The sequence below is a fragment of the Mirounga leonina genome, unplaced genomic scaffold, assembly GCF_011800145.1.
Source record: "Mirounga leonina isolate KUSES-001 unplaced genomic scaffold, KU_Mleo_1.0 Mir_98, whole genome shotgun sequence".
Lineage (NCBI taxonomy): Eukaryota > Metazoa > Chordata > Mammalia > Carnivora > Phocidae > Mirounga > Mirounga leonina.
Genome location: NW_023270921.1, coordinates 2,530,488 through 2,546,571, shown reverse-complemented (window position 1 = coordinate 2,546,571; position 16,084 = coordinate 2,530,488). Strand labels below are relative to the sequence as shown.

General features: G+C 38.7%; 1 protein-coding gene across 1 annotated transcript in view; it reads right to left on the bottom strand.

Moving 5' to 3' along the window:
* LOC118006689 (integrin alpha-2) overlaps positions 1–16,084 on the bottom strand; it is a 101,659-nt gene that overhangs the window by 70,580 nt on the left and 14,995 nt on the right. Inside the window, exon 2 of the mRNA XM_034999445.1 lies at positions 3,920–4,040. Within this exon, the coding sequence (XP_034855336.1) occupies positions 3,920–4,040 (121 nt within the window). The remainder of the gene's footprint in view (positions 1–3,919; positions 4,041–16,084) is intronic.

Below are 16,084 nucleotides of genomic sequence, written 5' to 3'. Positions count from 1 at the left end.
CCAGCTTTTCACTGCCACAGGATTTAGCCTCTCAGGTAAGACAGGTACTCTCCCTTCTCCTCTTCTTGTATGCTGGGGTATGCTCTTACCAGCTGGTGTTATAGACAGGCTTGAGGGTAGTAAGACTAACATTACACCTTACCAGAAAGCTCTACACTGGGGTTAAAAGCACTAGTCCAACCAACAATAGAGCGATGCCTTGTTCCCCTGTAGTCATTGTCTTGTGTTTATACATCTTTCAGGAATGTCATGAGAAGGCTACAGTAGGACTTAGGAATGTCTACTGTCCTTGGTCTGGACATAACCTGATCAGCACCAGAATTTCATCATAAGTTGCTAATACACTCATCTTTTAACAATGTTTTGCATGCTCAGAGAGAATCATGGAGAGAGAAAGGATGTATGGCTATCTCTCACTTTCCTACGACTCTGCCTCCTAGATTCCTGTCAACATTTTGTCCCTGTTGGTCTTGCTCAACTTCCAACCTGCAATGTGGCCAGTAGTTGAGTTACCTTCTGATCCTTGGTAGGCTTATCATCTCTAATAGCATCTCCTACTGATGGTGGTTCTTTCTCCCAGATTGACCTTGTCCCAGAAAAAGCAACCTTTACCTTGTCACTTAAAAAGAACAATTGTGTAAGACTGTTGAATCATAGACCTGTACCTCTGAAACAAATAATACATTATATGTTAAAAAAAAAAAAAAGAAGATAGTAGGAAGGGAAAAATGAAGGGGGGGAATTGGAGGGGGAGATGAACCATGAGAGACTATGGACTCTGAGAAACAAACTGAGGGTTCCAGAGGGGAGGGGGGTCGGGGGATGGGTCAGCCCGGTGATGGGTATTAAAGAGGGCACGTATTGATTGGAGCACTGGGTTTTATACACAAACAATGAATCATGGAACACTACATCAAACACTAATGATGTATGGTGATTAACATAACATAATAAAATAAATAAATAAAAAGAACAACTGCAAGCTTGATGGCAGATCATCCTCAGCAAGGCCACACTTACGAAGCAGACCATCAGAGTCCCTCCAAAGGTCTTGTTCGGCTCACACTTAAGTCAAACGACTACAGTTCACTTTGTAGAGTACCTCAGGTGAATCATTTGGAAATAGGACTTTCGTTCAGTCAATCAACTCATAACATTCTGGGTTCTGACTACATGCCATTGAAACAAACAATGTGCCTCTCTTCAGAGACAGGGCAGAAGACAGACAACGAGCATATAAACACATAAAGGTGATTTCAGATACTAATAACTACTACCCAGAAAATAAATCAGCATGGAAGGCAGGAGAGTGGCTGGGAGGTGTGCTGCAGTCCTTGTTTGGAAGACACGCTCTGAAAGCTTTCTATGAGGAGGCCACACTTGAGCTGAGACTGAAAAATGGGAACTGAGCAGCCAAGTGAAGGTCCTGGGAAGGCTGCTCCTTCCAGGAGAAAGGCATGTGCAGAAGCTCTGACGTAGTAATTCAAGGGACAGATAGAAGACACAATTCATGGAGCACAAGGGTGAGGGGATGAATTATGAGATGGGACAGGCAGACTGAGACCAGATCATGGAAGATCCTTTAAGGACTTTTAATGTATTCTAATTGCAGTAGGAAGCCACAGAGGGTTTTAGTCTAGGCAGTAACATTGTTTGAATCATGTATTTAATAGTCCACAAGGCTGCCCCGAGGGGTAAGAAGGGAAGCAGGGGGCGGGGTGAGAAGTGGTTGCCGCAGTACCCACAAGGGCTCATTGGCTTTGAGCAGGGGCTGCAGGGAAGTTGGGGGAAACCAATGGTCTGTTATCACATGTAATTTGGTGGTGGCGTCAACAGGACCGGCTAATGGATGAGATATGGGGGGGCATGACAAGAAAAGAGGAGTCGAGGATTTTTGGTCTCATCAGCTGGTGCAAAAAATCAGGTATTTGTTTAAGTTTGCTGTGTTAAGCTTGGTATGTCTAGTAGGCATTCATGTAGTGATGGTTCTTATGGGTGTCTACAGTTCAGGAAAGAATCGGGGCTGGACATAAAAAATTGTGGGTCATCAGCAACTTCATCTTCTAGATTCCAAGGTCAAACTATACCAACCATAACATCTTTCTAGCCTTTTGACTACAGTTTATTGTTATCAAAGCATAATAATATAATTGCTAGAGATGCCCTCTCATATCCCAAATGATGTCAATAATTGCTACACTTTGGGTTTTCAACCAGATCATTCTTATCCTTCCGGATGACTGACAAACTGCAGTGTATCTTACTTTCCAAGTCTCCTCATATTAGTTAATGCTTTTCTCCTGACTATTCATCTCCTCCCCTTAAGACCCACCTCATGATTCACCTCCTTCAAGATGCCTTCTGAAACACAATACCCTCTTGAGTGATACTTTCATTTCGTTTCTTTATCACACAGATGGGGATGCTCCAAAATGTGAATAGTTTGGATTTTAAATGTGTCTTTGAATTTAATTTTTTGAGCATCAAACATAAGTTCTCACAGAAAAAAAGATTATTAATTATAGCTCTTACTTGATAAGCCAACAATAGCCTATTCAATCGTTGGAAAGAACTCTAAAGGATCCAGATTGGAAGCTCCAGGGGTAAGTCTGGAACCTTCTGCTGGAACAGGGAGTTAAGGTTCCAGTGATAAGACTCTTGTGACCAGTGAACATCAACACTGGCAAGAGAGGAGCTACAGTTCTACTTAAAGACAACTTTCAGAATTATCTGAATACCCCTGCATTGATTTTCAATATTTTTATGGGAAATTTAAGCCAGCAATGAGAGTCTATATTTCCATACCCATGAAGGTAGTGTGTTTAAATGTAACCATTAAACAGCATCAAAAAACTGGGGGCACTTTCATGCAGAAACAAATGATGCAGATGCACTAGAGAAAGGCAACTTTATAATTTTGCACAAAGGCTTGTGAGGGTCCTGTGCCACACAGTGGAGGGAAGGGTGACTTAGAATGAAGCCAGTAGATAAAGCCTTGCTGAAGGAAAAAATTTAGGGAGAAAGTCTAGAAATCTAGAAATGGCCAAGAGGCAGCATCAGCTAGCTGACCATTTACAAAGCTCAATGGTGGATACCAGTTTACAGAATAAGAAATTAAGACAACTGTATCTATCTATCTATCTATCTATCTATCTATCTATCTATCTATCTATCTATCATCTACTTATCTACCTATCTATCCATCCACCCACCTATCTATCCCTTTCTTCCTCCTTCCCTCCTTTCATCTGTTAATTAAATGGTCAAAACTGCTACTATGAATTTACTATGGAATATTTAGGAAAAGTTTTCTATCTAGGTTTTTTTTTTAAAGATTTTATTTATTTATTTGACAGAGAGAGAGAGAGATAGCGAGAGCAGGAACACAAGCAGGGGGGGTGGGAGAGGGAGAAGCAGGCTCCGACGCGGGCCTTGATCCCAGGACACTGGGATCATGATCCGAGCCCAAGGCAGACGCTTAACGACTGAGCCATCCAGGCACCCCTCTATCTAGGTTTTTAAAAAGTACCATTACAGGGCGCCTGGGTGGCTCAGTCGTTAAGCGTCTGCCTTCGGCTCAGGTCATGATCCTGGGGTCCTGGGATCGAGTCCCACATCGGGCTCCCTGCTCGGCGGGAGGCCTGCTTCTCCCTCTCCCACTCCCCCTGCTTGTGTTCCTGCTCTCGCTGTCTCTCTCTGTCAAATAAATAAAAAATCTTTAAAAAAAAAAGTACCATTACACCATCTCATTAATTATCAATCTGAAAGTTATCAACTCTCAAGGACAAATTCTTCATTTAAGGATATTTGAGGGCTATCTATTAATAATACATTCATGTACCAATTTGAACAAGCTATTAGAGTTAAATATTAAATTTATTTAGTATTTTTATTTAAATCATAAAAAGAATATTCTTACCAGTTGCCTTTTGGATTTATAAACTGCTGCACTGCATAGCCAAACTGTTCACTTGAAGGACCGGAAAATATCTTTGCTTCTAGGAGACCAACATTGTATGCCATACAACAATTTAAAATGCCTATTAAGAAAGATGAAAACATAGTCCATATTTACAATTTGTGAATATAAGTTTGTAATATAATTCTCAAAGGCCACTTAAAAACTTGTTTTATATAATAATTCTTCTTCTTACTAGTGTTTACCAAGAAATAATAGCTACTGCTTTTTAAGTACTTATTTGTGGCTCTGGTACCATGCTAAATACTTTATATGCATGATTCATCATCTCATTCAACCTCACAGCATCCTTAGGAGATGATTATTAATATTATATTTGTTTTGCAGAGATTTCTAAGGTTCCTGGAGATAAGTATGTCTCACAGGTGGAAAGGAATAAGGGTAAGGGCAGGATTTGAACACAGGGCTGTCTGATTCAATAGCTTAATTCTAAAACCACATATTACTTCTAGAGACTCTTAAGTAACTTCAATTCTGTTTGTCCTTCCTAACACAGTAAGGCTCCAATCTGCCCAAGGGCAGAAGCTGAAGGCTATTTACTTTTCCTCCTAAATTCCCCTGAAGATTTTGATATGGATTCTATATGAAATATCTGTTGGAAATGCATGGCTTCTTCAAAGGAGGAAGAAAAATCACAGCTCCTTGAAAATTATATGATTTTCTTTCAGAAGAGATCATTTTTGAGGATGAAAATGTAGGGGATGGTGTCCTATCACTTTTATTCCACTGAGAACTGTCAAAAGTGGTTTTGGTTTTTGATGCTTCTTTCTCAGTGCTCAAGAAACGATAATCATTTTCAAAAACAACAAAGACTTTGATAGGATAAGGCCCTGATAGACTTTTTGAAAAACCTTATTTGTGATGGAAAGGGAATAGGGGAATGAGTAAGGTTGATGGCTGTCAGACCTTCATTCTGGAGAAAGCAAGCCATGTGGATATAAATGCCATCTGTGGAGATGGGGGTACACTTCATGCTGTCTGCCATCAGTGTTTATTTTTGCAGACACTGAAGGCAGAAGTGGGTTCTTTGAAACTGACATCCAAGTTCTATTAATATGTGTTTCCGTGAGATAATATCCCACTTTCTGGGCAGGAATGAAAGTACAGAGTATTTCATAAATCTATTGTTTCAGGCATGGAAAGGCTGGAGGAAGAGGGCCTGCTCCTCCATGGGGCCTGGGTACTTCTGGGAGCTGATTCTGCGCAGTGCACCAAAGGAATTATGAAGTCAGTGATAAAGCTTGGGGGACTTAAGGTAGTTAACGTGCTTCTCTATGTGCCAAAGTCATTCTACCACAGATCTCTTCATTCAAGAGAGCTCAGCTCATTATTTATTAGAAATGTCACCCAGGAAGAAAAGGACAAAGAGTAATTTTGAAATACTCTGTGATAAAATCTGCATAGCTCTACATTTGCAAATTTTCTCCTTAACATCTATTTTTCACATGTACCATTCTTCCTTCTTATTTTTCAGGAAATAAAATGCAGAAGAAAATAACGTAGCAAATTAATCATGGAATGAGAATTGACATTCAGAATACTGGTGTTTTCAAACAACAGTTTAACTTCACCCCATTATGCAGAACTCAATAAATGCTATTTAATTATGTTACCAATTATCTAACATACTAGTAAAAGCTTGGGGAGATGATGTCAAATGCTCCTCCTTTTCTAATATCTAATGCTGGAAAGGCCATATATGATGTAATGGCATCATTTTAATTAATTAGAACCATTAATTAGACCTCAGCAGATCATGTAATGACACAAAATCACATTGAAATTCATTTTATCATCTAGCAGTTAAATTTCAATTTATACGTGTTATATATAAATATATACTTTATATATTAATATATAAATATATACATATATGTATGTGTATATACACATATACACATGTATATATATATACATATATAAAATATTATTCAAAAATATAAATCAGATCGCTCATTTCTCTGCTAAAAATATCCCAGTATCTTTTATTTATTATTTTTTTTCTTAAGTATAATTAACATACAGTATTATAATAGTTTCAGGCATACAATATAATTCAACAGTTCTATACATTATTCAGTGCTGATCTCCGTAAGTGTGCTCTTAGTCCTTTGTATCTATTTCACCCATCCCCTAGTCCACTTTGCCTACCTCCCCTTTGGCAACTACCAGTTTGTTCTCTGTGTTTAAGAGTCCGCTTTTCTGTTTGTCTCTTTTTTTCTTTGTTCATTTGTTTTGTTACTTAAATTCCACATATGAACAAAATCATACGATATTTGTCTTTCTTAGACTGATTTATTTCACTTAGCATTATATCCTCTAGGTCCATCCATGTTGTTGCAAATGGCAAGATTTCATTCTTTTTTTATGTCCAACTAATATTCCATAGTAGTATTTATATATATGTGTGTGTATAAAAATGTGTGTATATATACATGTACATGTATATATGTATATATAAATATACATACACACATACCACATCTTCTTTACCCATTCATCTATTGATGGACACTTGGGTTGCTTCCATATCTTGGCTATTGTAAATAATGCTGCAATAAACATTGGGATACATGTATCTTTTCTAATTTGTGTTTTTGTATTCTTTGGGTAAATACCAGTAGTGGAATTACTGGATCAATGGTAACTCTATTTTTAATTTTTTGAGGAAGCTCCATACTGTTTTCCACAGTGGCTGCACAAAATTACATTCCCACAACAGTGCATGAGGATTCCTTTCACTCCATATCTTTGCCAACCCTTGTTGTTTCTTGTGTTTTTGATTTTAGTCATTCTGACAGGTGTGAACTAGTACCTCATTGTAGTTTTGATTTGCATTTCCCTGATGATGAGTGATGTTGAGCATCTTTTCATGTGTTTGTTGGCCATCTGTATGTCATCTTTGGAGAAATGTCTGCTCATGTCTTCTGCCCATTTTTAATTGGATTTTTTTTTTTTGGTGTGGAATTTTACAAGTTCTTCACACACACACACACACACACACACACACACACACACACACCCTTATTGGGTATATCACTTGCAAATATCTTCTCGTATTCAGTGGATTGTCTTTTTGTTTTCTTGATGGTTTCTTTCACTGTGCAGAAGCATTTTATTTTGGTATAGTCCCAATAGTTTAATTTTGCTTTTATTTCCTTTCCCAGGGGAGACATATCTGGAAAAATGTTTCTACAGTGATGTCAAACAAATTGCTGCCTATGTTTTCTTCTAGGAATTTTATTTTTTCAGGTCTCACATTTAGGTCTTTCAACCATTTTGAGTTTATTTTTGTGTATGGTGTAAGAAAATGGTCCAGTTTCCTTCTTGTGCAAGTAGCTGTTCAGTTTTTCCAACATTCTTTGTTGAAGAGGCTGTCTTTTTCCTATTTTATGTTCTTGCCTCCTTTGTCATAGAAATATCCCAATGTCTTATCAGTACACTGAGAGTAAAATCCAATTTCTTACCATGGTTTCAAAGGTCATTCATGATGTGACCTTGTGTATCTGGTGACTTCACTTTCGCCACCCTCCTTCCTCACTATGTCTCAGCCACACTGGCTTTCCTTCTGCTCTTTGAACACAAGCAGCTCATTCTGCTTATGGCCTTTGCAGCTGCTTGACCCACTGCTTACATTTTCTTCCCAGCTCAGCATCTATGTCTTGGCATCTATTCATTATTTAGGTCTCTGCTCTCCTCGTAGAGACTTCCCCTGACTCCTCTATCTAGCAGCAACATTCTACTCCATCAATATACCATTATCACAGCACCAATTACCTGAAATTATCTTATGTATCTGCATTATTTTGTGTCTGTCTCTGCCTAGTAAGACCTAAACTCCTTGTAAGCTCAAATTTTATTTCATTTATTCATTCTTATTTTCTCAACACCTAGTATAGTTCATTTGTTGAATGAAATGAATTTTTAATTAATATATGCTCTTCAATGATAATTTGGAATATAGAGAAATTTAGAGGAAGAAAGATCACTCATAGCCATATCATTTTAATGCAAGTGCAGTGAATTTGGATATATTGCCTTCCAACATTTTTTCCTCATTTAAACCATAAACTTGTATCATACTATTTCTTAATGCTTACGTCTGCATACCTATTCAGAATCATTTTGACTCATTTGATCCCCCATGAAACCTTGTGAAGAAGCAAAATGTAGCTATTATTACCAATGTATAAATAAGGAGGTTAGATACCATTCTTGCTCAGTGTCACACAATTGGTGGCTGAGCTCTGAGTCTGGGTCTGGCTCATTTTCTCAACCTTACTGTCCAGAACTTCCTTCATAAATGGTCTGCTCATTTCCTCACTAAATATATCATTTTCCATTGCCAGTCCTTATTCCATTGATCCTAAAGCACTTCTTTCCTGCTAATTCAATCCTCCCCTCAAGACCATGCCTCTTTTGATAAACCTGGACAATCTCAGTTCACTATACTTATTTCTCTTCAGATATATATCTACAACTCACTATCTATGTCATCATTTCACACTTAGCCTGTGATAGCTAATTAGCTTATGTAAATTTATTTATTTATTTATTTAAAGATTTTATTTATTCATTTGAGAGGGAGAGAGACAGAGAGACCACAAGCAGGGGAAATGGGAGAGGGAGAAGCAGGCTTCCTACTGAGCAGGGAGCCCGATGCAGGACTCGATCCCAGGACCTGGAGATCATGACCTGAGCCAAAGGCAGATGCTTAACCATCTGAGCCACTCAGGCTCCCCTAGCTTATGTAAATTGAATGTATGTATTCTGTCTAATTCAATGTCTATTCCTTCTTTACAGTCCAATTGTGTAGAGAAATATGTTTCTATATCTGTTCTTATAACTTAACTGGATGGTATGGAAAATAACAACCATATTTGGTTCATCGTGTTCCCTTTCCCCACAACCATGCCCATATGTCTGAACCCACTGATAAATGGATCATTCAATACATATTTATCTAGCTCCTTTGTGCCAGGCATTTTCTAGTCCCTGGGGATATAGCAATGAACAAAACAGACAAGATCCCTGTTGTCTTTGAGTTTCTTTCTGGTAATTTGAGTAAAAAACAAATAATTACATCATAATGGGATGAGTATTAAATTTCAGAGAACTACAAAGAACCCTAAACCAAAAGTTGAGAGAAGGGTAATTCTAAGTTTGAAGGTTTCATGGAAGAGGTGGCAATTAATCTGGACCTTGGAGGATGAGCTGAAATTCATGACATAAAGAGGAAGGCAAAGGTCATTCCAGGCACAAAGAACATCCTGCTCAGCCATATAGAGATGTGAAAGAGCAGCTCTATTTTCAACTTTTTGAGGAACCTCCATTCTGTTTTCCAGAGTGGCTGCACCAGCTTGCATTCCCACCAACAGTTACCCTATGACCCAGCAATTGCACTACTGGGTATTTACCCCAAAGATACAAATGTAGTGATCCGAAGGGACACCTGCACCCTAATGTTTATAGCAGCAATGTCCACAATAGCCAAACTATGGAAAGAGCCCAGATGTCCACTGACATGAATGGATAAAGAAGATGCAGTACACACACACACACACACACACACAGGAATATTATGCAGCCATCAAAAATGAAATCTTGCCATTTGTAATGATGTGGATGGAACTAGAGGGTATTATGCTAAGTGAAATAAGTCAATCAGAGAAAGACAAATATATGATCTCAGATATGTGGAATATAAGAAAAAAAAAACCAGAAGATCATAAGGGAAGAGAGGAAAAATAAAATAAGACGAAACCAGAGAGGGAGACAAACCATAAGAGACTCCAAACTGAGGGTTGCTGGAGGGGAGGTGGTTAGGGAGATGGGGTAACTGGGTGATGGAAATTAAGGAGGGCACGTGATGTAATGAGCATTGGGGTATTATATAAGACTGATGAATCACACGCCTGTACCTCTGAAACCAATAATACATTATATGTTAATTAATTGAATTTAAATAAAAATGTTTTTAATTAAAAAAAAGAGATGTGAAAGAGAGGAGTATGGGATAAAAAATTGGCACAGAAAGTCATAGATTGTTTCATTAATTTATACATTTCCAGTTCTATGTTAGATGCAGTGAGTTTCAAGGTGACTTGAGCTTTGCCCTGCCAGGGACATATCATTACCCAAAGTGTAAATCGTCCCTCCTTGTCCTTAAGTGAATAGTAGAAGTACAATAATAGTGCCACAAACTCAACATATTTAACAAAGGTACTTTGTTGTGCATTTGTTGACAGTAATGAAGTCCAAGTACTCCAGTGAATCTCAGTAAAATTTACTGCAAATATAAGCACTGTATCCCCTGCAAGTCTAACTCATTTCCTCTATGTCCACAATCCTTGTTGATTATAACCTGGCTTGTTGCCATTTTCATATCCATAGGCAAGCCAGATAGATAAATCACCTTGATTAATGCAGAATTCGTTTATCTTCCATTCATTTAAAATTTTTTTGAGAACCGCCTGCCCTGAGAATTCCTGCTCATCTCTGAAATAAGTGGGGAGCCTTAAAATTTAAGAATTAGCTTCAGCAAATATGAAATTAGTTCTCCCACTTTATTCTGGAACCCAATTTTAAGTTATAAGATAATTCAAAAGAGAAATATATGTTTGGTGATCAGATTAGTTAACCCAGTTTTGTTCTCATAATGTAGTGAAGCTCAGATAGGAAAAAAAATATTTCGAAAACCAGAGCAGAAATAAATATATAAAACAAAACAGGTCATTCTATATTCAACAACAACAATTTGGCAGCAGCAGTTTATTGACTTCCAAAATATCGTTGTAAGAGATTAATGATACATATTTGTAGTAAAAGATGGCAGAAGGAGGGTCTAATTTGTGTGGTCAATGCAAAATTTAAACATGTCTACATATGTTGACGGGCTGGTGGGGCAGGCTTTGCATGGAAAGGCTTCACTTGCAAAAAGGTCCAAGGAAATATAAGGGAAATGCATGTTAAGAGAAGAGAGTCAAGGCCAAAAGCAAGAGGCAGATTTGGGAAGAGTGTGGTGTTTTTAACTAGGGCACTCAGATTGCACTTTGGCCCATTCCTGCAGACGTATGCTGGCATTTCACGGGGGAAATATCTCTGTTAACCAGTAAACAAAAATGTAAGAACTCTTCCAGTGATAAAATAACTAAGTCATGGAGATGTAATGTACAGCATGGTCAGTACAGTTAAAAACACTGTATTGTATATTTGACAGTTGTTAAGAAAGTGAATCTTGAAAGTTCCCATCGTAAGAAAAAACTTTGTAATTATGTGTGGTGATGGATATGAACTAGACTTATTGTGGAGATAATTTCACAATACATACTTATATAGAATCATTATGTTGTACACCTAAAAGTAATATAATGTTATAGGTCAATTACATCTCAATAAAAAAATAAAATCTAAATTAATCATTCTATAGATAGATATAGATGTAGATCTATAAACTGGTCCTCCTCAGAAGCTGCAGAGGGTTGACAGGTGCAGGGGCACAGAGCAGTGAGTCAGGCATTGCGGGGGCAGCAGGAAGGTGTTACTAAGTCACCAAGACACAGGGGAACACTCTTAGGGGACAGCAACAGTTCCCAGGAAAACTGGGCTTAAGAGTCCAGGAGAAACACTCTCATCTAAATCAGGGACAGGGGAGACTCCAGGTGTGGTCTGTCCTGGAGCAAAATTTCTCTCCATCTGTGGTTCTATGAACCTTGAAAAACAGAGTTGTCTGCTTCTAAAATAGAGTGGTAGGACAAGGATGTGACAGACATTTCCATTTCAAAAGGGAGAAATTAGAAGGAATGATGGGTCACAGGTACCAAGAAAGTTTAACCTAGCAGGTCAAATTCCATTAGGTTTCAAGGCCTGAGGTCCACAACAGCTCTACTGGCCTCTGCTTCAGTACCAGGGGGCAGCATTCCTGCTGAAACAACATTCCTAAAAGCTTGTAGGTCTCCTGTGTACACCATGGGGATCTAGGCCATTACACAAGAGAGCTCTCCACAGACCTTCCTTGGATAACTCCATCTCTATCCCCGGCCTCTGCCGAGATGGTTGAGAGGATCCATGGATCACATGCCTAATCTGTTCTGCAAAATTTTCCAACCACAGCTTTGGCCTTTTCTTCAGAGCAACACTTTCTTAACAATGAGTCTCCTAATATTAGCTTTTATTTTTGTAATCTGGGTAGGCTGAAAGTCTCTCATACATATCATTAAATACTGTTCTGTTTTATTGAACAGTTTCTTTCTCAATTTATCTCCTTCGTCTTGCATCTTACTACATTCAGTTAGGAAAAAGCAGGGCTGCACCTTCAACATTTTGCTGGGAAATCTCCTCAGCCAAACATCTACATTCATTGCTTGAAAGCTCTGTTTTCCACACAACTGGAGGACACAATTAGCCCAAATTTTCTGCCATGATATAACAAGGGTTACCTTCCCTCCAGTTTCCAATAGCATGTTCCTCATTTCCTTCTTGAGAACTTCACCAGAAGCAGCTTCAACATTCCTGTTTCTACCAACGGTCTCCATAAGGCAATCTTCAAAGACCCTCTATCCAAATAAGGTAATATACACAGATTTTGGGGGCAAGGATGTAGACATATCTTTTGGGGGGTACCATTCAACTTCATACAATGTGTATGCCAAGAACGTTAAGATCCTGACTGCTGTTTACGTCGGCCATTTCTCAGGGTTGTGTTTACAGTGAGCAGCCTTGATGGATGAGCTAAGAGCTCCCTCCAGGACAAAGAATAGGCTTGATGACTTCTTGCTGTAAAATAGCAGGTTCTTGTCTTGTAATGCAGCCTAGTGTGGATGCAGGCATCCATTTGGACCCCTTTACCTAGTTACCATGAGACTTCATGGAGAAGCAGAAGGGTTCCTGATGTAAACATGCTCGTGTGCATGCTGCTTGTTGTGCGATAAGAAAGTCGTTTGTCTCTGACTCAGAAATATCATGTCATCTGTCAGCATCAATGAAATGGTAACAGGCTAATGTATTAACTTGTACCTAGGACGCAATCAAATACTAGACCTGACAGAGTGGAGAACAAAAACTCCACAGTCAGGAAGTTGGAGGTTGAATGACAATGAAAATGGATACCTCCTGGGAGTTCAGAGAACTCTTGGAATAACATTGTATTTTCCTATGAGGGCGGAATAGGAATTTGAAGGAGTCTTATCTCAATTTTAAGAAGTGGAGAGACTCTGATCTACATCTGGGTAATAATTCCCTGCCTCATGGTTTGTGTCTACCTTTATTTTTTAAAAAATTTTAAAAAAGATTTTATTTATTTATTTGATAGAGAGAGAGCGAGCAAGAGAGCACAAGCAGGGGGAGCTGCAGAGGGAGAGAGAGAAGCAGACTCCTTGCTGAGCGGTAGTCTCAATCTCAGGACCCTGAGATCATGACCTGAGCCAAAGGCAGATGCTTAACTGACTGAGCCACCAAGGCACCCATGTCTACCTTAAAAAAAAAAAAAAAAAAAGTGTATGCATGTATCATTTATTTAACAATTACTCTGTGTTCATATTAAAGAAATATGTGCATCACTTCCATGGCCAGAGGTAAATCTATTAATATATTATTGAGGCTACAGGGGTGTTATGGATGAATTGCATCCCCCCAAATTCCTCTGTTGAAACCCCAAGTCCTAATGTGACTATATTTAAAGCTAGGGTCTTTAAGGAGGTAATTAAGGTTAAAAGAGGTCATAAGGGTAGGACCCTAATCTGATAGGACTAGTGTCCATATAAGGAGAGGAAAAGTACCAGAGAGTTCTCTCCCCATGTGATCACTGAGGTAAGGCCATGTGAGGACACAACAAGAAGGCAGCAGTCCACAAGCCAGAAAGAGAGGTCTCACCACAAACCAACCCTGATGGCCCTTTGGTCTTGGGTGACCAGTCTCCAGAACTGTGAGAAAATAAATTTCTGTTGTTAAAGCCACCCAGTCTGTGATACTCTGTTAATGAGTAGACTAAGACAGGGAGAAATCAGCTTATATCAGAAATTTTCAATTTATTATTCTGAGTTTCAAAGATAATTCTGTCAATCCATATATGTGCATATATAAATACAGGACAGATATATACTAATTCCACTTTAAAGTTCATATTTTGTGTGGAAAAAAAAATCCAAGTTCTTTTCCTGACAAAGTAACTGCATCAAGTCTTGGACTACTGTGGCATGTAGTTGGATGATTTTGAGGTCCTTTCACATTTTTTGATCTTGCAGGCAATGAACATCTTCAAAATTCTCCTTAAATTTATTTATTATGACTTAGTGCCTCCTGATAACTCAACAGATTCTCTTTTTTTCATAAAGATGTCATCTGGCAGACTCACTGTTTCCTAGTGGCCAAGAGGACTGGGAATACCCCCTCATCAATCCACTTCCTATTTTCACAGTTTATTCCTAAATTCCTTCTGTGTAAAAGGAGAAATTCTCCTTCTCTCTCTCTCTCTCTCTCATTCTCTCTCTCACAGAATAGCATTTTTGTGCATTTAGCAAGTCAATGCCTGCTGAATAACCTGCTCAGTAACAAGATATGCCTCTCATATCCTGAGGCAATGTATGGAAACAACAGGCATAACTGAAGTGAATATTTCCTCTATTAAATCTCTGTTCACAGGCCACTTCTCTATGAACTTTGGTTCTGGTCTTCCCCTACCATTCAAGCCTGCATACACCCTACTTCTAACTCCCTTGATACTTGCCATTTGCATCTCCTGTTGTGGTGTGCTATCTTAAAATGTTACTCCACTGTTCTCGTGTGTGAGTTCTTCCTGCAGAGCTGTGACATCATTCCCTCCCCTGTCTGATCTCACCTCCTGCCCTATCCCCTCAGCCCACTCAGCTGGACTCTGGCTCTTCCTTAAATACACTCTGACCTCCGGCCTTTTGCATTCAGTCCCTCGGCATGGAATATTCTTTTCCCAGGAAGTGTCACCTTCTCTCTCGCTGCCCTTCTGTTCGCATCAAACACCAATCTATCAGAGCTGTCTTTCCTCTCTACCTGTGGTGGGCAGGGGGCTCCCAGTGATCCATATCTGCTGCTGTACATGCCTTTGTGTGACCATCTCCCCTGTGACTTCAAACCAATAGAATTGAGATTCAAAACATAGAATTGAAGTCTAGGATAGATCACTTCTGTGATTATATTACATAAGACTGTAACTTCTGTCTTGCTAGCAGATGCTCTCTCTCTTTGTCTTTGATGAAGCAAAGAGATGCCCAGGGCAAGGAACTCAGGGCAGCCTCCAGTGGGAGCCAGAGAGGAACTGAGGCCCTCAGTCCAACAGCCCTGGAGAAAATCAATTCTGCCAACAATCAAAGTGAGCAGAAGTGGATCCTTCCTCAGGGGAGCATTCAGACAAGGCCCCAGCCCTGGGCCACATCTTGAGTACAGCTTTAAGAGATACCCTGACTCAGAGGACTCTAGTGAAGCCAGGCCCAAATTCCTGACCCACAGAAATTATAAGATAATAAATGCATATTATTTTAAGTCATTGCCTATGTGGTAATTTGTTCTGTTGTCATAGATAACTAATACATAAGCCCATTTAAAATGATACCTGCCCGTTTCCCACCCCCTGCCCGGCATTCTCATTCCCCTTATTCTGCTGTGTTTTGAATAATGCATCACTACCTCACATGTTATACATCTATTTCTTTTATTTGTCTGCCTCCCTCATTTGAATCTGTACAGGGAGATCTAAGTTTTGCTGGAATTGAAACTTCTACAATTTGGGGCAGAGTGACTCTTTAAGGAAAGAAAATTACAAAATTATGAAATAAAATTCAGGCATTAAATACTTAATTACGATGAGAAAAGCAATCCTAGCAAATTACATATTTTTAAAAGCTGAAAAATCTGAAAAAACAATATATATTTTACTGATTGCCTAACATACTTCTGTAATACCCTTTTCCTACAGTTTTTGGCCTCTATATCTTTTAATCACCTCTCCACTTGACAATTTATGAAATCATGTTTTCTAAAAAGTATTCAATATGTTTTGGCATGGTAAGTTGAATCTTTTTAAAAAAAGATTTATTTATTTATTTATTTATTTATTTATTTATTTATTTATTTATT